This window comes from Notolepis coatsorum (genome assembly GCF_963971535.1).
Source record: "Notolepis coatsorum genome assembly, chromosome: 17".
Classification (NCBI taxonomy): Eukaryota; Metazoa; Chordata; class Actinopteri; order Aulopiformes; family Paralepididae; genus Notolepis; species Notolepis coatsorum.
Window position 1 is genome coordinate 9515612 of NC_140181.1, and position 23427 is coordinate 9539038.

At 46.2% G+C, this 23427-nt stretch overlaps 1 protein-coding gene across 1 annotated transcript in view; it reads right to left on the reverse strand.

The window, feature by feature from the left end:
- Positions 1–1055: 1055 nt before the first annotated feature.
- The window catches only part of LOC311243459 (ependymin-1-like), a gene marked incomplete at both ends in the record, with an annotated part of 99755 nt that continues 77383 nt past the window's right edge, over positions 1056–23427 (reverse strand). The window contains 6 exons of the mRNA XM_084332692.1: positions 1056–1182; positions 1326–1407; positions 1784–1970; positions 2368–2505; positions 2607–2638; positions 2769–2863. Coding sequence (XP_084188818.1) covers positions 1056–1182; positions 1326–1407; positions 1784–1970; positions 2368–2505; positions 2607–2638; positions 2769–2863 — 661 coding nt within the window. The remainder of the gene's footprint in view (positions 1183–1325; positions 1408–1783; positions 1971–2367; positions 2506–2606; positions 2639–2768; positions 2864–23427) is intronic.

The following is a 23427-nucleotide window of genomic DNA, read 5'->3' on the forward strand; positions in this document are numbered from 1 at the left end:
ACCTTCATTTCACTACATGTCTTGTGTATGTGACAAAAACCTCTTGAATCTTGACGTATTTTTTATAAATATATACGCAGGGGTGTAAAGTACTTGAGTAATTGTACTTAGTTACAATACTTAGTACTGTTTTGGGGGATTTGTACTTTACTCTAGCATTATTAGGTTTGTATACTTTTACTCAATTACATTTGAGAAAAAAACACTTTACTCCTTACATTTAAATGCAGACCTACAAAGTACAAATCTCGCAGGTCCAACCATTTTAATTATTATATTTGTTTCACTGGCCGAACTAACGTTAACGTTATTTTACTTTAGTACATTTAAAAGTAGAAACTTGACTTTTTTTTAGCCACATACTCTTGACTTTTACTTGAGTGAGATTTTTTCACTTAAGTATAATTTGTGGGTACTTTTTACACCCCTGTATATACGCTATAATCTGCTTGGGTGTTTATTGGTAGTTTTTTCTCCTCACTGGTGAATACAAATGACAAAACATCTTCATCAACAACTATAAAATTAGGCTGAGATCCGCTAAAACAAGTGTAAACACAAAACTAGTTAAAGACAGACAGTAAAAATGTGGCTGAGTCTTTGAAGATAGTGACTTTAGGGAATAAGCACATTGTGTATACCGTTTATTGTAACATATTATAACTGATAAGGCAGACCCTCAATTGTATTGCCTATATTTATGTCTTTCTTCTATCCCATACCTGTATCCCCCTCCTCCAGGCTGCAATGACTCAGAATTTCCCCAAGGGGATCAATAAAGGAATATCTCATCTTAATTTCAAAGAAAATACAAAAAACAGGAAGACTTCTTGGTTGATTGACGAGTAACAAAAGAAACTCATTCGATTAATAATTTACAGGTTTTGAAGCAGTGCCAATTTATTCATTCACATTCCATCTCTTCACAGGGTAGTGCATGTATATGATGCTCCGAAGGTATTATGCAAAACACTCAAGAAGGAGGGACATGTCTATAAATGGGGTTTGGTCGACCGCTCCCATAAGGTTTGGCTCTTCTGCTGGCGAGGTTCCCTCTAGGTGAAGAGGTTGTAGAAACTGTTCACCGTCCCTTCAGGCGTATCCTCCAAAGCTACGCCCTCGCAGAAAGGTGGCAGGGTGAGGAGACCGGGGTCCTTAATACCAGTCTCTGTGTTCAAGTTGCTGTGTGAGAGACGCATGATATCGTTACCATTGGGGCAGACGATACAACCCGTTTCTCCTGGACTGAATGTATTACAGCAGCACAGCAGATCCTGGAACCAAGTTCCAATAATATTCCTGGTGATAATAATAAAAAAACTAACCTGATAGAGAGTGCATTTCCTTCATAGATGTAGAGTGTGCTGAGAGGCAAGCATCCCACGCTTACAGACATGGAATAAGTAGCTGAAACAACACCACAAAGAAACAAAAACACACATTATTTATCATCACTGATCTGTTTCACTGATTTATTGTCAAGTCTCCCATCACTTGTCTGAGAAGCTCAGAAATCCATCAATTTGTCTGTTGGCATCTGAAACCTCCAGACAAAGAATCATAGTCGATTAATTGTATTGCTTAATTTGTTTTTAAAAAGCAGTTAACATACCGACACAGTATATTAAAAACTCAAAACAATTTAGAGGATCAACGTTATACATCACTTTAACTATGAATAAAACACAATATTCAAACGTAGTGCCCTTTGATGAATGTTACTCACCTTAAAACGTGACTCTTGTGGCGTTTCACCTGAATGAAACAATGTGCCTCGTCTTACCGTTTGCCTCTGGAACGGCCCCCGTCCATATGGAGAGTTTAAGCCCGTCCTCTGCAATGGTTGGACTCCCTAAATTAATTTCGACAGACATATTGGCGTCGGAGGGAATCTCCAGAGGATGCAGGTCTGACTGCAGAGATTTCTTCGCACAGGTCTGGTTACTGCCGTCGATCACATAGAAAACCCCCTGCCGGGGATAAGAGGACAGAATCTCTGAGCAACACAAATATAATAATTCGATCATACAGCACAAGAACAAAAAGAATCCAACTAGAGTGCGAATGTAAAAGTAAAGCGCAGAGTAATATACAGGTGATTAAACTGGGTATAATATTTATAAATTCATACTACTGATTAATAGTGCTAATCAGATGTACAGAGTTGTAGCATTTATATGTACAGTGATACAGGTACTGTATAAAGACACTACGGCAGTAAGTCATAGGCTACTGGCCAGCAGCGTAACTAGTAAGAGTAGGTAAGTTGTACAGATATGTAAAAATGATTATATACAGGTATGTACAGAGATATGTGGATATACACAGTTTTATACATAAGCGTATTTATATATATTTAAGTGTTACCTCTTTGAAAAACATCAGCACATCCAAACTCAGTGTAAAGTTGACGTTGTAGGGCTCAGTATATTTGAGCCGGAGCTTCTTGGCCACATTATCGTACGTATAATTACCACCTGCATGTTTCCCAGTCCTCAAGTTGAACTGATTCATTGAAACAAAGAGGGAATTTGATAAAAGAATTACAAACAAAGTTTAAGATCAAGACTGATATCTGGTTTGAAATTCCAAATAGGGAAACTCACCACACACAACATTCCGGTCATACTGGGTGAATCTAAAAGAAAAGATATACATTACTGTTACTGAAATAGCTGTAAGTAGCTAAGGTTAAATAAACATTGGTATACATACAAGATATAGCAAACTAAGCATTACAAATTACAGTTGAAACCAAACATCCTTACGGCAAGGCTGGTCGTGGTCTGCAAGGGTGGTGGCACCCATACACAAGATGAAGGTGGTGACAGCTGCGTACATCTTTCTTGAGTGGAGATGATCACTATTCAGAGAACACAATTAAGAGTTGACAAACTCAAAAGCAAAAAGAACGAGCCGCCATTTTATGTTACAACCCCATATGTCAAGGGGAAGGGGTGAATAATAAAAGGATGATTTTACAGGAAAAATAAAATGCCCACAAGTTTAAGTGAAGGAAAATAATATTGTGCCTTTATATATACAAACAAAAACACAGACTAATATACAATGACAATGGTGGATTTGAGACACAACCCAAGGGGAAAGGGGAGGGGGGGGTATGAAAAAGGAGCTTGAATGATGCCAAAAGGAATGAACCGAGGCAAACGAAACAAAACTAACTCTACACAAACACAAAAGGTCAAATAAAAACTACTTGAGTCCTCACTACCTAACCAAACATATGTCCAAAACATACAATGAGTGGCATCACTTCTGACCTAGACAATACTATCCCTACGTGTAGCACCAAATGTATTGGGCCCCTTACCTGCTCCAATTCCCAACACAGAACACACACAGACACTTTTACCAAGTTGGCTAACTAAGTCACATACCTACATTTAGCCAACAGCAACGGAGACAAAAAGAAGAGGAGAAACAGGAAGTGCCACATGGGTTTTAAAACAAGGGGAGGGCTTCCGATTGGTCAACTGGTGATATGATTGATGGCTGGGATGACTGGCTGGTTTCCAATTGGTCTCTTGATTGATGACAGGCCCCTGGATCAGATTAGCAGGTGGAGTGTGTGAGAGAGAGAGAGAGAGAGAGAGAGAGAGAGAGAGAGAGAGAGAGAGAGAGAGAGAGAGGGAGAGATTTGATTTTAGAAAAACATTTATTTACATAATTCTCATTACAATGCGTGTGTCAATACAATTAAATAACTAACTACACATTATATCGGGCAACATGTGTCCCCATCACACTTAAAACCACCTGAGATCTCACAATAATTTTTTTTTAAATACACCTGTCCTTCTGCAACACAACAAAAAAAACATTGAAGCTCCACCCAAACAAAAAAAGTATCCATGCGTCCATTCAACACATAATATTTCATCAAGAACAACATATGAGCAACCCAAGAAGGGTCCCGTCAGTCCATTTGTGTCCGTTTTTATATTCAGCGCATGAAATAGATCCCCTTCATCAGGACCTTCCGTTCCACAGAAATAATCCTGCAACAGGTATTGTTCCCCGATGCTCCGCGCTTCAGTCCAATCGTCCAGACAGACCCTGTTGTGACAGGCTGTCCTCAGCCCCAATAAAGAAGCCACTTCCTCTGACCCGGCTACATCCACAACATCTTTCAGTGTCATTGTCCCGTCACTGTCCAAGCCCAGGTCTACTCCCTTCCTGAATGTCCAGCCAGGCTCCACACATCAGAGGCTCCATTATCATGGTAATATTACATTATTCAATTGTCTGAGCTTCTGCACAATTTTTCTCAGTCAAAAAACTTCCTGGGAAGTGTACCCCCCCATTGTTCTTCAACCTCATTTGGGTCCTTGCTGAAAAACTAAACATCTCTAAATCTTCAAAAAAATCTTCCACTTTTACCTTACCTTGCTACCTCTCTATCTTTTTTATGCTCGCTTATGCCTGTATTTTTTACTGCTGTGAAGCACTTTGAACTGCAACTTCTGTATGAAAAGTGCTATACAAATACAGTTATTATTATTATTATTATTATTATTATTATTATTATTATTATTATTATTATTATTATTATTATTATTATTATTATTATTATTATTATTATTATTATTATTATTATTATTATTATTATTATTATTATTATTATTATTATTATTATTATTATTATTATTATTATTAGTGTGGGTGACCTGGCGAAGCCAGGTTGCCACCCACACTGTAGTTATTGTACGTCTTTTTATTCTTTCTTTATTCCACCGATTTTGCAAACACCACTCGTGCCAGAGCGTTCGCGCCCCATACACGTGAAAGGTATCAGAACGAGCGGCTTGCCTATGGCAACAGCGGTATTCTAACTCGTAAAGTTTCACCGCACGAATCGAACCGCACGAATCGACTTTAAACGGTAACATTTCGGAAATGCATTGCAATTTAGAGTGCGAGATCCACCGAATTTTCCAAACACCACTCGTGCCAGAGCGTTCGCGCCCCATACACGTGAAATGTATCAAAACGAGCGGCTTGCCTATGGCAACAGCGGTCTTCAAACTCGTAAAGTTTCACCGCACCGTCTGGCTACGAATCGACTTTAAACGGTAAAATTTCGGCAATGCATTGCAATTTAGAGTGCGAGATCCACCGAATTTTCCAAACACCACTCGTGCCAGAGCGTTCGCGCCCCATACACGTGAAAGGTATCAAAACGAGCGGCTTGCCTATGGCAACAGCGGTCTTCGAACTCGTAAAGTTTCACCGCACCGTCTGGCTACGAATCGACTTCAAACGGTAAAATTTCGGCCCCATTGGAAATGCATTGCAATTTAGAGTGTAGCAGCTGAAATAATCTTTTTTCCCCTACCTTGGGTGAATTGCGAGTGTGATCTCAATTTTGGACGTAGAAATAAAACAAACACATCAAAACGATGACACGGCTGTCAGCCCGCTCACAAAAGAAAAATAAATGGAATTGGACATTTCTATCTCAACTGACGACCATTTGTTTGAAGGTTCTCCTCTCCATTGACCGCCATGCAATCGCACTCTAGAAATCTCTTTTTTCACACTATTTTTTAGCCTTCTGTTCTGATCGCCGAAGGAGTGCCACAATATCGCACGAATGCCACAATATCGCACACAACCCTTCACCTACTCATTGTAGTGCTTCTGTGCGAGTCACAACGCTTCATCTCTTATAGTTTTCTTTTAATCAACGTGACAATGCAGTCATGTAAAGAAAATTCAGAATATGCAAGTCATTGTGCTCACGGCTGATTGGTTCAGCCTTAACAGCTGTGAGGCTCAGGGCTCATGGCTGAGCTGACCTGCCAATGACATCATCCACTTAACCCATCATTGCCCATCACTGTGTTGCAGTACTGAATTGCTGGACAGCGCCCTCTGTCTTGTGGGTTGTGTCATTGTACTCAGTAGGGATATCCTCTTTCATTTTTCATTGGTCCATGTTGACCACCTTTCATTGGTCGATGTTGACCACTCCCCCGATCATTAGACCACGCCCCATTAGGCCACACCCCCTCAGTGTATCTCTTGAACCGTTTGTCGTAGAGACTTGCGGATTGTGCCATTGTACTCAGTAGGGATATCCTCTTTCATTTTTCATTGGTCCATGTTGACCACCTTTCATTGGTCGATGTTGACCACTCCCCCGATCCTTAGACCACGCCCCCTTAGGCCACACCCCCTCAGTGTATCTCTTGAACCGTTTGTTGTAGAGACTTGCGGATTGTGCCATTGGTCGATGTTGACCACCTTTCATTGGTCGATGTTGACCACTCCACTGATCCTTAGACCACGCCCCCTTAGGCCACACCCCCTCAGTGTATCTCTTGAACCGTTTGTCGTAGGGACTTGCGGATTGTGCCATTGTACTCTGTGTAATAGTGTAATAGTGTAATAGTGTGTAATAGTGTAATAGTGTGTAATAGTGTAATAGTGTAATAGTGTGTAATAGTGTAATAGTGTAATATTGTGTAATAGTGTGTAATAGTGTAATAGTGTGTAATAGTGTAATAGTGTGTAATAGTGTAATAGTGTAATAGTGTGTAATAGTGTAATAGTGTGTAATAGTGTAATAGTGTAATAGTGTGTAATAGTGTAATAGTGTAATAGTGTATTAGTGTGTAATAGTGTAATAGTGTGTAATAGTGTAAAAGTGTAATAGTGTGTAATAGTGTAATAGTGTGTAATAGTGTAATAGGGTAAGTGTGTAATAGTGTAATAGTGTATTAGTGTGTATTAGTGTGTATTAGTGTAATAGTGTAATAGTGTGTAATAGTGTGTAATAGTGTAATAGTGTGTAATAGTGTAATAGTGTGTAATAGTGTAATAGTGTAATAGTGTGTAATAGTGTAATAGTGTGTAATAGTGTAATAGTGTAATAGTGTGTAATAGTGTGTAATAGTGTGTAATAGTGTAATAGTGTGTAATAGTGTAATAGTGTAATAGTGTGTAATAGTGTAATAGTGTGTAATAGTTTAATAGTGTAATAGTGTGTAATAGTGTAATAGTGTAATAGTGTGTAATAGTGTAATAGTGTAATAGTGTGTAATAGTGTAATAGTGTGTAATAGTGTAATAGTGTAATAGTGTAATAGTGTGTAATAGTGTAATAGTGTGTAATAGTGTAATAGTGTGTAATAGTGTAATAGTGTAATAGTGTGTAATAGTGTAATAGTGTGTAATAGTGTAATAGTGTAATAGTGTGTAATAGTGTAATAGTGTGTAATAGTGTAATAGTGTAATAGTGTGTAATAGTGTGTAATAGTGTAATAGTGTAATAGTGTGTAATAGTGTAATAGTGTAATAGTGTGTAATAGTGTAATAGTGTGTAATAGTGTGTAATAGTGTAATAGTGTGTAATAGTGTAATAGTGTAATAGTGTGTAATAGTGTAATAGTGTGTAATAGTGTGTAATAGTGTAATAGTGTGTAATAGTGTGTAATAGTGTAATAGTGTGTAATAGTGTAATAGTGTGTAATAGTGTGTAATAGTGTAATAGTGTGTAATAGTGTGTAATAGTGTAATAGTGTGTAATAGTGTGTAATGGTGTGTAATAGTGTAATAGTGTAATAGTGTAATAGTGTGTAATAGTGTAATAGTGTAATAGTGTGTAATAGTGTGTAATAGTGTAATAGTGTGTAATAGTGTGTAATAGTGTAATAGTGTGTAATAGTGTAATGTAATAGTGTAATAGTGTAATAGTGTGTAATAGTGTAATAGTGCTATGCGACTTGCGGGTTGTGTCGTTGCACTCAGTAGGGATATCCTCTTTCATTGGTCTATGTTGACCACTCCCCCGATCCTTAGGCCACGCCCCATTTTTTAATCCTTTGAACCGTTTGTCATAGAGACTCGCGAGAGACCCTCTCCCCCGTTGGCCGGCGGTGCACAGGCGTCACCCACACTTTCACAATTTCCCCCGCGCGGAATTGTCTAGTTATTATTTTTTTTGTATGCACTGAACTTAGAAGCAGGTCAGGCCAGTGTTTCTAGTTGCAGCAGCGCAATAGTTAGATAACCTAGGTGGGGAACAACCAGGAGATCACTGCAACTCACACAAGTTTGATCTCAAGTGACTACCTGGTCAAATAAAGGTTCAATTAAAAAAAAATCTCTCTCTCTTGCTCTCACACACACACAAAGGGAGCCGCATGTGATTGGTGGAGGCGGGACCCTTACAAAAAACTGTTGTTGCTACTTGCTAATCATTGACACATGCTAGCCTGTAATAATCCCCCCCAGAAAAATATATGCAATCACACACACTGGCATTTAAAGGGTTAGAATTATAAAATGAATATGTGGTGTTATGATCAGGACTGAAGTTGAATAAAAGATTGTATTTTTTTCAATCTGACATTACAAAAAAACAGAAAATCCATCAAAATCAGTGTTGTTGCTAATCATACATGTGCTAGCCTGTTTTTTAACAATAATTTGTGATGCCATCACAAACACTGGCATTTAAAGGGTACAAATAAAAAAAAAATCCTGCACCAGAATGCAGGAAATGAAATCTTTGTAACAAAAAAAATCCTGGTGGGAGACCCCCAGACCCCCTGCTTAAAAAGTGGCCTGACTGGGGCTATATTTTGCACTATATTTCCTGGCCTGAATGATTTCCCCAGTCCGGCCCTGGTTAAAAGCCTCCAATGCTTATTAGTAATATAGACATAATATGGGGGGCGACAGTGGCTCGGGGGGGAGAGCATGTCCTCTGGTAATCCGAAGGTTCCCGGTTCGATTCCCGTTCCTCCTGGACAGTGGGCAGCTTGTCGAAGTGTCCCTGAGCGAGACACTTAACCCCCTAACTGCTCCCGATGAGCAGGTCGTCACCTTGCACGGTCGCCTCCGCCATCGGTGTGTAAATGTGTGAGTGAAAGGGTGAATGTGAGGAACAGAAAAATTGCTAAGCGCTTTGGATAAAAGAGATATAATATAAATGCAGTCCATTTATTACCATTTATGTATTTGCTAATTGGGATTCTATTAAATTAAATAATATTGAAATGAAACCTCTGGTCATTTGGCTGCTGAGCCCCTGTGATCTCCTCCTCCGTGGAGCTCAGGGTGAGAGAAGCACTGCTCTGGTGGGTTCTAGGATAGGAACCTGCACGGACCGTTAGGGTACTGTATACTGCACGTTGTGTTAGGGTACTGTATACTGCACAGACCGTTAGGGTACTGTATACTGCACGGGCCGTTAGGGTACTGTATACTGCACGTTGTGTTAGGGTACTGTATACTGCACGGACCGTTAGGGTACTGTATACTGCACGGGCCGTTAGGGTACTGTATACTGCACGTTGTGTTAGGGTACTGTATACTGCACAGACCGTTAGGGTACTGTATACTGCACGTTGTGTTAGGGTACTGTATACTGCACGTTGTGTTAGGGTACTGTATACTGCACGTTGTGTTAGGGTACTGTATACTGCACGGGCCGTTAGGGTACTGTATACTGCACGTTGTGTTAGGGTACTGTATACTGCACGGGCCGTTAGGGTACTGTATACTGCACGTTGTGTTAGGGTACTGTATACTGCACATTGTGTTAGGGTACTGTATACTGCACGGACCGTTAGGGTACTGTATACTGCACATTGTGTTAGGGTACTGTATACTGCACGGGCCGTTAGGGTACTGTATACTGCACGGACCGTTAGGGTACTGTATACTGCACGGGCCGTTAGGGTACTGTATACTGCACGTTGTGTTAGGGTACTGTATACTGCACGGGCCCCGTTAGGGTACTGTATACTGCACGGGCCGTTAGGGTACTGTATACTGCACGGGCCCCGTTAGGGTACTGTATACTGCACGGACCGTTAGGGTACTGTATACTGCACGGACCGTTAGGGTACTGTATACTGCACGGGCCCCGTTAGGGTACCGTATACTGCACGGGCCCCGTTAGGGTACTGTATACTGCACGGACCGTTAGGGTACTGTATACTGCACGGGCCGTTAGGGTACTGTATACTGCACGTTGTGTTAGGGTACTGTATACTGCACGGGCCCCGTTAGGGTACTGTATACTGCATGGACCGTTAGGGTACTGTATACTGCACGGACCGTTAGGGTACTGTATACTGCATGGACCGTTAGGGTACTGTATACTGCACGTTGTGTTAGGGTACTGTATACTGCACGGGCCGTTAGGGTACTGTATACTGCACGGGCCCCGTTAGGGTACTGTATACTGCACGGGCCGTTAGGGTACTGTATACTGCACGTTGTGTTAGGGTACTGTATACTGCACAGGCCGTTAAGGTACTGTATACTGCACGGGCCCCGTTAGGGTACTGTATACTGCACGGACCGTTAGGGTACTGTATACTGCACATTGTGTTAGGGTACTGTATACTGCACAGACCGTTAGGGTACTGTATACTGCACGTTGTGTTAGGGTACTGTATACTGCACGTTGTGTTAGGGTACTGTATACTGCACGGACCGTTAGGGTACTGTATACTGCACGTTGTGTTAGGGTACTGTATACTGCACGTTGTGTTAGGGTACTGTATACTGCACGTTGTGTTAGGGTACTGTATACTGCACGTTGTGTTAGGGTACTGTATACTGCACGGACCGTTAGGGTACTGTATACTGCACGTTGTGTTAGGGTACTGTATACTGCACGTTGTGTTAGGGTACTGTATACTGCACGTTGTGTTAGGGTACTGTATACTGCACGGACCGTTAGGGTACTGTATACTGCACGGGCCGTTAGGGTACTGTATACTGCACGGACCGTTAGGGTACTGTATACTGCACGGACCGTTAGGGTACTGTATACTGCACGTTGTGTTAGGGTACTGTATACTGCACGGACCGTTAGGGTACTGTATACTGCACGGGCCGTTAGGGTACTGTATACTGCACGTTGTGTTAGGGTACTGTATACTGCACGTTGTGTTAGGGTACTGTATACTGCACGTTGTGTTAGGGTACTGTATACTGCACGGACCGTTAGGGTACTGTATACTGCACGGGCCGTTAGGGTACTGTATACTGCACGGACCGTTAGGGTACTGTATACTGCACGGACCGTTAGGGTACTGTATACTGCACGGACCGTTAGGGTACTGTATACTGCACGGGCCGTTAGGGTACTGTATACTGCACGTTGTGTATACTGCACCTTGTGTATACTGTACCTTGTGTATACTGCACCTGTGTATACTGCACCTTGTGTATACTGCACCTTGTGTCTACTGCACCTTGTGTATACTGCACGGACCGTTAGGGTACTGTATACTGCACGGACCGTTAGGGTACTGTATACTGCACGGACCGTTAGGGTACTGTATACTGCACGGGCCCCGTTAGGGTACTGTATACTGCACGTTGTGTTAGGGTACTGTATACTGCACGGGCCCCGTTAGGGTACTGTATACTGCACGGGCCGTTAGGGTACTGTATACTGCACGGACCGTTAGGGTACTGTATACTGCACGGACCGTTAGGGTACTGTATACTGCACGGGCCGTTAGGGTACTGTATACTGCACGGGCCGTTAGGGTACTGTATACTGCACGTTGTGTTAGGGTACTGTATACTGCACGTTGTGTTAGGGTACTGTATACTGCACGTTGTGTTAGGGTACTGTATACTGCACGTTGTGTTAGGGTACTGTATACTGCACGGACCGTTAGGGTACTGTATACTGCACGTTGTGTTAGGGTACTGTATACTGCACGTTGTGTTAGGGTACTGTATACTGCACGGGCCGTTAGGGTACTGTATACTGCACGTTGTGTTAGGGTACTGTATACTGCACGGGCCGTTAGGGTACTGTATACTGCACGTTGTGTTAGGGTACTGTATACTGCACGGACCGTTAGGGTACTGTATACTGCACGTTGTGTTAGGGTACTGTATACTGCACGGACCGTTAGGGTACTGTATACTGCACGGGCCGTTAGGGTACTGTATACTGCACGGACCGTTAGGGTACTGTATACTGCACGGGCCGTTAGGGTACTGTATACTGCACGTTGTGTTAGGGTACTGTATACTGCACGGACCGTTAGGGTACTGTATACTGCACGGGCCGTTAGGGTACTGTATACTGCACCTTGTGTATACTGCACCTTGTGTATACTGCACGTTGTGTATACTGTACCTTGTGTATACTGCACCTGTGTATACTGCACCTTGTGTATACTGCACCTTGTGTATACTGCACCTTGTGTCTACTGCACCTTGTGTATACTGCACCTTGTGTCTACTGCACCTTGTGTATACAGCACCTTGTGTGTACTGCACCTTGTGTATACTGCACCTTGTGTATACTGCACCTAGTGTATACTGCACCTTGTGTTTACTGCACCTTGTGTATACTGCACCTTGTGTGTACTGCACCTTGTGTGTACTGTACCTTGTGTGTACTGCACCTTGTGTTTACTGCACCGTGTGTATACTGCACCGTGTGTATACTGCACCTTGTGTATACTGCACCTTGTGTATACTGCACCTTGTGTATACTGCATGTTGTGTATACTGCACCTTGTGTTTACTGCACCGTGTGTATACTGCATGTTGTGTATACTGCACCTTGTGTTTACTGCACCTTGTGTTTACTGCACCTTGTGTATACTGCACCTTGTGTATACTGCACCTTGTGTATACTGCACCTTGTGTCTACTGCACCTTGTGTATACTGCACCTTGTGTTTACTGCACTTTGTGTATACTGCACCTTGTGTATACTGCACCTTGTGTATACTGCACGTTGTGTATACTGCACCTTGTGTGTACTGCATGTTGTGTATACTGCATGTTGTGTATACTGCATGTTGTGTATACTGCACTTTGTGTATACTGCACCTTGTGTATACTGCACGTTGTGTATACTGCACCTTGTGTATACTGCACTTTGTGTATACTGCACCTTGTGTTTACTGCACCTTGTGTATACTGCACCTTGTGTATACTGTACCTTGTGTGTACTGCACCTTGTATATACTGCACCTTGTGTGTACTGCACCTTGTGTATACTGCACCTTGTGTATACTGCACCTTGTATATACTGCACCTTGTGTGTACTGCACCTTGTGTATACTGCACCTTGTGTATACTGCACCTTGTGTATACTGCACGTTGTGTATACTGCACCTTGTGTATACTGCACCTTGTGTATAGTGCACCTTGTGTATACTGCACCTTGTGTATACTGCACCTTGTGTATACTGCACCTTGTGTATACTGCACCTTGTGTATACTGCACGTTGTGTATACTGCACCTTGTGTATACTGCACCTTGTGTATACTGCACCTTGTGTATACTGCACCTTGTGTCTATACTGCACCTTGTGTATACTGCACCTTGTGTATACTGCACCTTGTGTATACTGCACCTTGTGTTTACTGCACCTTGTGTATACTGCACCTTGTGTTTACTGCACCTTGTGTTTACTGCACCTTGTGTATACTGCACCTTGTGTATACTGCACCTTGTGTATACTGCACCTTGTGTTTACTGCACCTTGTGTATACTGCACCTTGTGTATACTGCACCTTGTGTATACTGCACCTTGTGTTTACTGCACCGTGTGTATACTGCACCTTGTGTATACTGCATGTTGTGTATACTGCACCTTGTGTATACTGCACCTTGTGTATACTGTACCTTGTGTTTACTGCACCGTGTGTATACTGCACCTTGTGTATACTGCACCTTGTGTATACTGCACCTTGTGTGTACTGCACCTTGTGTTTACTGCACCGTGTGTATACTGCACCTTGTGTATACTGCATGTTGTGTATACTGCACCTTGTGTATACTGCATGTTGTGTGTACTGCACCTTGTGTTTACTGCACCGTGTGTATACTGCATGTTGTGTATACTGCACCGTGTGTATACTGTTTACTTTTACTCTTACTCATAATATATATTCAGATTCAACATTTGTATTGCCTATATTCTTTGTAACGTATTATATAACCGATAGGGCACCTTTTTTTACACTGTTTATTTGTCTTTTATATTCAGATCTAATTTTATTGCCTATATTTATGTCTTTCTACTATTACCCTGCCCATACCTGTACCTTCTCTCCCCCATGCTGACATGACGCCCAAATTTCCCCAAGGGATCAATAAAGTAATATCTCACCTTATCTTATCTTTTGTGTACAATAGAGATGTACGTGCTGAAGATTCGCACTAAACATTGTGCAGTCCCTCTCCTTCACCACACGGTGACAGCACAACGCTTAATATTCCTGACTACAGTCTCGTCGGTCCACCCAGCAGCTCGCTGTGCTTTTCACCAGGCGGGACTCTTTTGATTCGAACCAGATTGCTGAGGTGCTTATATATACGATTGATTCACTATATATATATATATATATATATACGATTTTTGCATGGAGTGAAGGCTTTTTTTGTATTTGTATTATAATTGTTTATTTCAGGACTACTAATTAAACTTAACATATTCCAAATATCTTTAGTTGACGACAGACTGTGTTAACCTGGCGTTTGTAGGCAGACTGAAAACAAATACCTGGATATCTTGTGATATTCATTCACACGGACGGTAATCCCTTCATTTGGGATGCATCCAAACCAGAGGAGGAGCCCAGAGGACTGAGAGGAGAGGAGCAGGAGAGAGAGGAGCAGGAGAGAGAGAGGAGCAGGAGAGAGAGGAGCAGGAGAGAGAGAGAGGAGCAGGAGAGAGAGAGGAGCAGGAGAGAGAGAGCAGGAGAGAGAGCAGGGGGCAGGAGAGAGAGAGAGAGGAGCAGGAGAGAGAGAGGAGCAGGAGAGAGAGAGGAGCAGGAGAGGAGAGAGAGAGGAGCAGGAGAGAGAGAGAGAGGAGCAGGAGAGAGAGAGCAGGAGAGAGAGCAGGGGGCAGGAGAGAGAGAGGAGCAGGAGAGAGAGCAGGGGGCAGGAGAGAGAGAGAGAGGAGCAGGAGAGAGAGAGCAGGGGGCAGGAGAGAGAGAGGAGCAGGAGAGAGAGGAGCAGGGGGCAGGAGAGGAGAGAGAGAGGAGCAGGAGAGAGAGGAGCCGAGGGCAGGAGAGAGAGAGGAGCAGGAGAGAGAGCAGGGGGCAGGAGAGAGAGGAGCAGGAGAGAGAGAGCAGGGGGCAGGAGAGAGAGAGGAGCAGGAGAGAGAGAGCAGGGGGCAGGAGAGAGAGAGGAGCAGGAGAGAGAGAGCAGGGGGCAGGAGAGAGAGGAGCAGGAGAGAGAGAGCAGGGGGCAGGAGAGAGAGGAGCAGGAGAGAGAGAGCAGGGGGCAGGAGAGAGAGGAGCAGGAGAGAGAGAGCAGGGGGCAGGAGAGAGAGGAGCAGGAGAGAGAGAGCAGGGGGCAGGAGAGAGAGGAGCAGGAGAGAGAGAGCAGGGGGCAGGAGAGGAGAGAGAGAGGAGCAGGAGAGAGAGAGCAGGGGGCAGGAGAGAGAGGAGCAGGAGAGAGAGGGCAGGGAGCAGGAGAGAGAGAGCAGGGGGCAGGAGAGAGAGAGAGAGGAGCAGGAGAGAGAGAGCAGGGGGCAGGAGAGAGAGAGGAGCAGGAGAGAGAGGGCAGGGAGCAGGAGAGGAGAGAGAGAGGAGCAGGAGAGAGAGAGGAGCAGGAGAGAGAGGAGCAGGAGAGAGAGACCAGGGGGCAGGAGAGGAGAGAGAGAGGAGCAGGAGAGAGAGAGCAGGGGGCAGGAGAGAGAGGAGCAGGAGAGAGAGGAGCAGGAGAGAGAGAGAGCAGAGGGCAGGAGAGAGAGAGGAGGGAGGAGAGAGAGAGAGCAGAGGGCAGGAGAGAGAGAGGAGGGAGGAGAGAGAGAGGAGCAGGAGAGAGAGAGAGCAGAGGGCAGGAGAGAGAGGAGGGAGGAGAGAGAGAGCAGGGGGCAGGAGAGAGAGGAGGGAGGAGAGAGAGAGCAGGGGGCAGGAGAGAGAGAGGGGCAGGAGAGAGAGGAGCAGGAGAGAGAGAGAGCAGGGGGCAGGAGAGAGAGAGGAGGGAGGAGAGAGAGAGAGAATTAAAAAATCTTGAAAGCGCTATTAAGGATTATCAGAACCCACTGGACTACCCAATCAGTGAATTAGAACTGGAAGACAAATTAAAAGCTCTGCAGAACAAAAAAGCATGTGGGACTGATGGCATATTAAATGAGATGTTAAAACATACAAACAGAAAATGCAAATTGGCCATCTTAAAAATATTTAACTTGGTACTAAGTGTGGGATATTTCCCTGAAAGCTGGAGTGAAGGGATGATCACACCCATTTTCAAGAACGGAGACAAATATGATCCCAACAATTATAGAGGCATCTGTGTTAGTAGTAATCTGGGGAAATTATTTGGCAGCATCCTAAATTCAAGAATTATAGATTTCCTCAATGAGCACAATGTTTTAAGCAAAAGTCAAATTGGATTCCTCCCAAACTATAGAACAGCTGACCACATTTTCACCCTACACACACTAATCGATAAATATGTAAATCAAAATAAAGGAAAGATTCATGCATGCTTTGTCGATTTCCAGAAAGCGTTTGACTCAGTCTGGCATGAGGGTTTACTTTTTAAATTAATAGAAAGTGGTATAGGGGGGAAGTCCTTTGATGTTATTAAATCCATATATGAAAATAACAAATTGGCTGTCAAAATTGGAGATAAACACACAGACTTCTTCCCACAAGGCAGAGGGGTGAAGCAAGGCTGCAACCTCAGCCCCACACTGTTCAATATTTATATAAATGAACTGGCATTATTATTAGAACAGTCAGCAGCACCTGGTCTCACTCTCACAGACACAGAAATTAAGTGTCTCTTTTATGCAGATGACCTGGTCATACTGTCTCCTACTAGAGAAGGTATTCAGCGAAGTTTGGACATTCTTCATCAGTACTGTCAGACCTGGGCCACAGTGAATATGAAGAAAACCAAAATTATGACCTTCCAAAAAAGATCCCAGTTGCAGAGAAATTACCCAGAATTCAAAATAGGTGTGACCCAAATAGAACAAACAAATAGCTATACATATCTAGGTTTACAAATTAGCTCCACTGGAAATTTCTGTTCAGCTGTAAAGGAACTCAAGGAGAAGGCAAAAAGGGCTTTCTATGCCATCAAGCGTTCAGTTCAAATCCAAATTCCAATCAGGACATGGCTCAAAATATTTAAAGCAGTTATAGAATCAATTGCACTGTACGGCAGTGAGGTATGGGGCCCTTTATTAGTAACGGATTGGGCAAAATGGGACAAAAATCCAATTGAGATCCTGCATGTAGAGTTCTGCAAAACAATTCTCAGGGTACAAAGGAAAAGCCCAAACTCTGCATGCAGGGCTGAATTAGGACAATATCCGTTACTCATAAATATGCAAAAAAGATCAATTAAATTCTGGAGCCATATTAAAAAAAGTGACCCGGCCTGCTATCATCATAAATCCCTGGCCTGCCAAGAGCTGGACCTACAAAGGAGCCCCTTTTGTCAACTCATAATGAAACTGGCTGACATCTCACACTCTGACATCACAAACCCTAGCCAGCCTCAGAAGATTAGACCTAACCAAATTATAACCAAAGAAAAAGATAAATACATTACATATTGGAATCAACTCACACAATCACAACACAAATTAGAAACATATTTGGCCCTAAACAGACAGTATACTGTGGCAGACTACCTCAGCACAGTAACTGATAAGAATCTAAGAAAGAATCTGACAAGGTACAGACTGAGTGCCCATGGTTTGGCGATAGAGAAGGGCAGACACAGACAGACCTGGCTGCCCAGAGAGGAGAGGTTGTGCTGTATTTGTGATGATGGAGCCATAGAGACAGAACTACACTTCCTAACACAATGTGAAAATTACAGAAATATTAGGGAGGAATTCTTTCCAAAAATTGAAATAATTTCCCCAGAATTCCAAAGTATGACAGAAGTGCAGAAATTGCCATTCCTCCTGGGGGAACAGAAATAATGTGCAGTTTTAGCTGCAAAATATGTCAATTCATGTCACAAGAAAAGGGACAACCAGTAGGACACATATACTATATATATATATGTACCATGTTTTATTCACCGCACCATCTCCTTTATTTCTTTGATCTTGTTCTGTTGATATTGTTGTTGTATTGTATAATGTTGTTTGCTGTTTATGTCATAATTGTGCTTTGGCAACATTTGTGAAATTTCATGCCAATAAAGCTTTTTGAATTGAATTGAATTGAGAGCAGAGGGCAGGAGAGAGAGAGGAGGGAGGAGAGAGAGAGGAGCAGGAGAGAGAGAGAGCAGGGGGCAGGAGAGAGAGGAGGGAGGAGAGAGAGAGGAGCAGGAGAGAGAGGAGCAGGAGAGAGAGAGAGAGCAGAGGGCAGGAGAGAGAGAGGAGGGAGGAGAGAGAGGAGGGAGGAGAGAGAGCAGGGGGCAGGAGAGAGAGAGGAGGGAGGAGAGAGAGGAGCAGGGAGGAGGAGAGAGAGAGGAGGAGGAGAGAGAGAGAGGAGCAGGAGAGAGAGGAGGAGGAGAGAGAGAGGAGCAGGAGAGAGAGAGAGCAGAGGGCAGGAGAGAGAGAGGAGGGAGGAGAGAGAGCAGGGGGCAGGAGAGAGAGAGGAGCAGGAGAGAGAGCAGAGGGCAGGAGAGAGAGAGGAGCAGGAGAGAGAGAGCAGGGGGCAGGAGAGGAGAGAGAGAGGAGCAGGAGAGAGAGAGGAGGGAGGAGAGAGAGGAGCAGGAGAGAGAGAGAGGCGCAGGAGAGAGAGAGGAGCAGGAGAGAGAGAGGAGGGAGGAGAGAGAGGAGGGAGGAGAGAGAGCAGGGGGCAGGAGAGAGAGAGGAGGGAGGAGAGAGAGGAGCAGGGAGGAGGAGAGAGAGAGGAGGAGGAGAGAGAGAGAGGAGCAGGAGAGAGAGGAGGAGGAGAGAGAGAGGAGCAGGAGAGAGAGAGAGCAGAGGGCAGGAGAGAGAGAGGAGGGAGGAGAGAGAGCAGGGGGCAGGAGAGAGAGAGGAGCAGGAGAGAGAGCAGAGGGCAGGAGAGAGAGAGGAGCAGGAGAGAGAGAGCAGGGGGCAGGAGAGGAGAGAGAGAGGAGCAGGAGAGAGAGAGAGGCGCAGGAGAGAGAGAGGAGCAGGAGAGAGAGGAGCAGGGGGCAGGAGAGAGAGAGGAGCAGGAGAGAGAGAGGAGCAGGAGAGAGAGAGGAGCAGGAGAGAGAGGAGCAGGAGAGAGAGAGCAGGAGAGAGAGAGGAGCAGGAGAGAGAGAGCAGGGGGCAGGAGAGAGAGAGGAGCAGGAGAGAGAGAGCAGGGAGGAGGAGAGAGAGAGGAGCAGGAGAGAGAGAGCAGGGGGCAGGAGAGAGAGAGGAGGGAGGAGAGAGAGAGAGCAGGGGGCAGGAGAGAGAGAGGAGCAGGAGAGAGAGAGCAGGGGGCAGGAGAGAGAGAGGAGGGAGGAGAGAGAGAGCAGGAGAGAGAGAGAGCAGGGGGCAGGAGAGAGAGAGGAGCAGGAGAGAGAGGAGGGAGGAGAGAGAGGAGCAGGAGAGAGAGAGAGCAGGGGGCAGGAGAGAGAGAGGAGCAGGAGAGAGAGGAGGGAGGAGAGAGAGGAGCAGGAGAGAGAGGAGCAGGAGAGAGAGAGAGAGCAGAGGGCAGGAGAGAGAGAGGAGGGAGGAGAGAGAGAGGGAGAGAGAGAGAGAGGAGGGAGGAGAGAGAGGAGCAGGAGAGAGAGGAGCAGGAGAGAGAGAGAGAGAGAGCAGAGGGCAGGAGAGAGAGAGGAGGGAGGAGAGAGAGGAGGGAGGAGAGAGAGGAGCAGGGAGGAGGAGAGAGAGAGGAGGAGGAGAGAGAGACCTGGGGGCAGGAGAGAGAGGAGCAGGAGAGAGAGAGGAGGAGGAGAGAGAGACCAGGGGGCAGGAGAGAGAGAGGAGCAGGAGAGAGAGCAGGGGGCAGGAGAGAGAGAGGAGGAGGAGAGAGAGAGGAGCAGGAGAGAGAGAGGAGGAGGAGAGAGAGAGGAGCAGGAGAGAGAGAGGAGGGAGGAGAGAGAGCAGGGGGCAGGAGAGAGAGAGAGCAGGAGAGAGAGAGCAGAGGGCAGGAGAGAGAGAGGAGGGAGGAGAGAGAGCAGAGGGCAGGAGAGAGAGAGGGGAGCAGGAGAGAGAGAGGAGGGGGCAGGAGAGAGAGAGGAGGGAGGAGAGAGAGGAGCAGGAGAGAGAGAGGAGGGAGGAGAGAGTGGAGCAGGAGAGAGAGAGGAGGGGGCAGGAGAGAGAGAGGAGGGAGGAGAGAGTGGAGCAGGAGAGAGAGAGGAGGGGGCAGGAGAGAGAGAGGAGGGAGGAGAGAGAGGAGCAGGAGAGAGAGAGGAGGGGGCAGGAGAGAGAGAGGAGGGAGGAGAGAGAGGAGCAGGAGAGAGAGAGGAGGGGGCAGGAGAGAGAGAGGAGGGAGGAGAGAGAGGAGCAGGAGAGAGAGAGGAGGGGGCAGGAGAGAGAGAGGAGGGAGGAGAGAGAGAGGAGGGAGGAGAGAGAGGAGCAGGAGAGAGAGAGGAGGGGGCAGGAGAGAGAGAGGAGGGAGGAGAGAGAGGAGCAGGAGAGAGAGAGAGAGCAGGAGAGAGAGAGGAGGGAGGAGAGAGTGGAGCAGGAGAGAGAGAGGAGCAGGAGAGAGAGAGGAGGGGGCAGGAGAGAGAGAGGAGGGAGGAGAGAGAGAGGAGCAGGAGAGAGAGAGAGGAGCAGGAGAGAGAGAGGAGCAGGAGAGAGAGCAGGGGGCAGGAGAGAGAGAGGAGGGAGGAGAGAGAGAGGAGCAGGAGAGAGAGCAGGGGGCAGGAGAGAGAGAGGAGCAGGAGAGAGAGAGCAGGGGGCAGGAGAGAGAGAGAGGAGCAGGAGAGAGAGAGAGGGGGGCAGGAGAGAGAGAGAGGAGCAGGAGAGAGAGAGAGGAGGGAGAGAGAGAGAGGAGCAGGAGAGAGAGAGCAGGGGGCAGGAGAGAGAGAGAGGAGCAGGAGAGAGAGAGAGGGGGGCAGGAGAGAGAGAGAGGAGCAGGAGAGAGAGAGAGGAGGGAGAGAGAGAGAGGAGCAGGAGAGAGAGAGCAGGGGGCAGGAGAGAGAGAGGAGCAGGAGAGAGAGGAGCAGGAGAGAGAGAGGAGCAGGAGAGAGAGAGGAGCAGGAGAGAGAGAGGAGCAGGAGTGAGAGAGCAGGGGGCAGGAGAGAGAGAGGAGCAGGAGAGAGAGAGCAGGGAGCAGGAGAGAGAGAGGAGCAGGAGAGAGAGAGGAGCAGGAGAGAGAGGGGCAGGAGAGAGAGAGGAGGGAGGAGAGAGAGAGGAGCAGGAGAGAGAGAGGAGGAGGAGAGAGAGAGAGCAGAGGGCAGGAGAGAGAGAGGAGCAGGAGAGAGAGAGAGAGCAGAGGGCAGGAGAGAGAGAGGAGGGAGGAGGAGAGAGAGAGGAGGAGGAGAGAGAGACCAGGGGGCAGGAGAGAGAGAGGAGCAGGAGAGAGAGAGGAGCAGGAGAGAGAGAGGAGGAGGAGAGAGAGAGCAGGGGGCAGGAGAGAGAGAGAGGAGCAGGAGAGAGAGACCAGGGGGCAGGAGAGAGAGAGGAGCAGGAGAGAGAGGGGCAGGAGAGAGAGAGGAGGGAGGAGAGAGAGAGGAGCAGGAGAGAGAGAGGAGGAGGAGAGAGAGAGAGCAGAGGGCAGGAGAGAGAGAGGAGCAGGAGAGAGAGAGAGAGCAGAGGGCAGGAGAGAGAGAGGAGGGAGGAGAGAGAGCAGGGGGCAGGAGAGAGAGAGAGCAGGGGGCAGGAGAGAGAGAGAGCAGGGGGCAGGAGAGAGAGGGGCAGGAGAGAGAGAGAGGAGCAGGAGAGAGAGAGGAGGGAGGAGAGAGAGAGGAGCAGGAGAGAGAGAGGAGCAGGAGAGAGAGAGGAGAGAGTGGAGCAGGAGAGAGAGAGGAGGGGGCAGGAGAGAGAGAGGAGCAGGAGCGAGAGAGAGCAGGGGGCAGGAGAGAGAGAGCAGGGGGCAGGAGAGAGAGAGCAGGGGGCAGGAGAGAGAGAGCAGGGGGCAGGAGAGAGAGAGGAGGGGGCAGGAGAGAGAGAGCAGGGGGCAGGAGAGAGAGAGGAGGGGGCAGGAGAGAGAGAGGAGCAGGAGCGAGAGAGAGCAGGGGGCAGGAGAGAGAGAGCAGGGGGCAGGAGAGAGAGAGCAGGGGGCAGGAGAGAGAGAGCAGGGGGCAGGAGAGAGAGAGCAGGGGGGCAGGAGAGAGAGAGCAGGGGGCAGGAGAGAGAGAGCAGGGGGCAGGAGAGAGAGAGCAGGGGGCAGGAGAGAGAGAGCAGGGGGCAGGAGAGAGAGAGCAGGGGGCAGGAGAGAGAGAGGGGCAGGAGAGAGAGAGGGGCAGGAGAGAGAGAGCAGGGGGCAGGAGAGAGAGAGGAGGGGGCAGGAGAGAGAGCAGAGATGAGGAGATTTTAATTTATTTTATTACGGATCCCCATTAGCTGGTGCCATGGCAACCAGCTAGTCTTCCTGGGGTCCACACAAAAAAACATACAAAAACAATTATTGCAAAACAGAATAATTTAAAGTCAGTACTCAACACACAATACACAATGAAACTAACAATTAAGATGGCTAAAATTACATTCAAGCAAAGAAACAGAAAACAAAACAAAAAAACAAAATACTTTACAGTGTTAAATACAATTTAAGATTGTTTTTAAAAGTGAATCTTTTTAAGAATTGCTTTCACTAAAACATTTTCACCATACCTTTAAAAAGGAAAAAAAACACACACACAAAGTAAACAGAAGAAGTTTTGGATAACATGGCTGCAGCTACACTCATGCATGACATATATTAATTGGGGTCGCACTTTCAAAACTTCACGACGAGGTAAACAAACTCCAGACAGCTAATGTTGACGCTGCCATTTTGGTTCTGGGTGATTTCAACAGCGCGCGTCTTAAAAAGGTGTTGCCGAATTTCTATCAGCATGTGACCTGTCCCACCAGAGGCGAGAACATATTAGACCATGTATACTCGCAATTTAAGAATGGGTACAAGTCACAGGCTCTTAGTCCATTCGGTAAAAGCGATCACGCCGCCATCTTTCTTTTGCCAAAGTACAAACAAAGTCTCAAGCGAACGCCGGTGGTCTCGCGAGAGGTTAAGCGTTGGGCCGTGACGTCAGAGGAGTCACTCCAAGCTGCACTTGAATGCACAGACTGGAGTGTATTCCGTGATAACACAGCCAATATTAACGAATACACCGAAACGGTAATTGACTATGTCTGTACTCTGGTAGAAGAAACAATCCCCTCCACCAAAATTAAAATCTACCCAAATCAAAAGCCCTGGGTAGACAAATCCGTCCGTGAGGCTCTGAAAGTGTGCACATCAGCATACAACACCGGGCTGGTGACAGGCAACATGGAAGAACACAAGATGGCAAGATACAACGTCAGGAGAGCAGTAAAAGAGGCAAAACGGCGTTACAGGGATAAAGTTGAACTTCAGTTTGAACAGGCTGACTCTAGAGGCATGTGGCAGGGCCTCAGAACAAT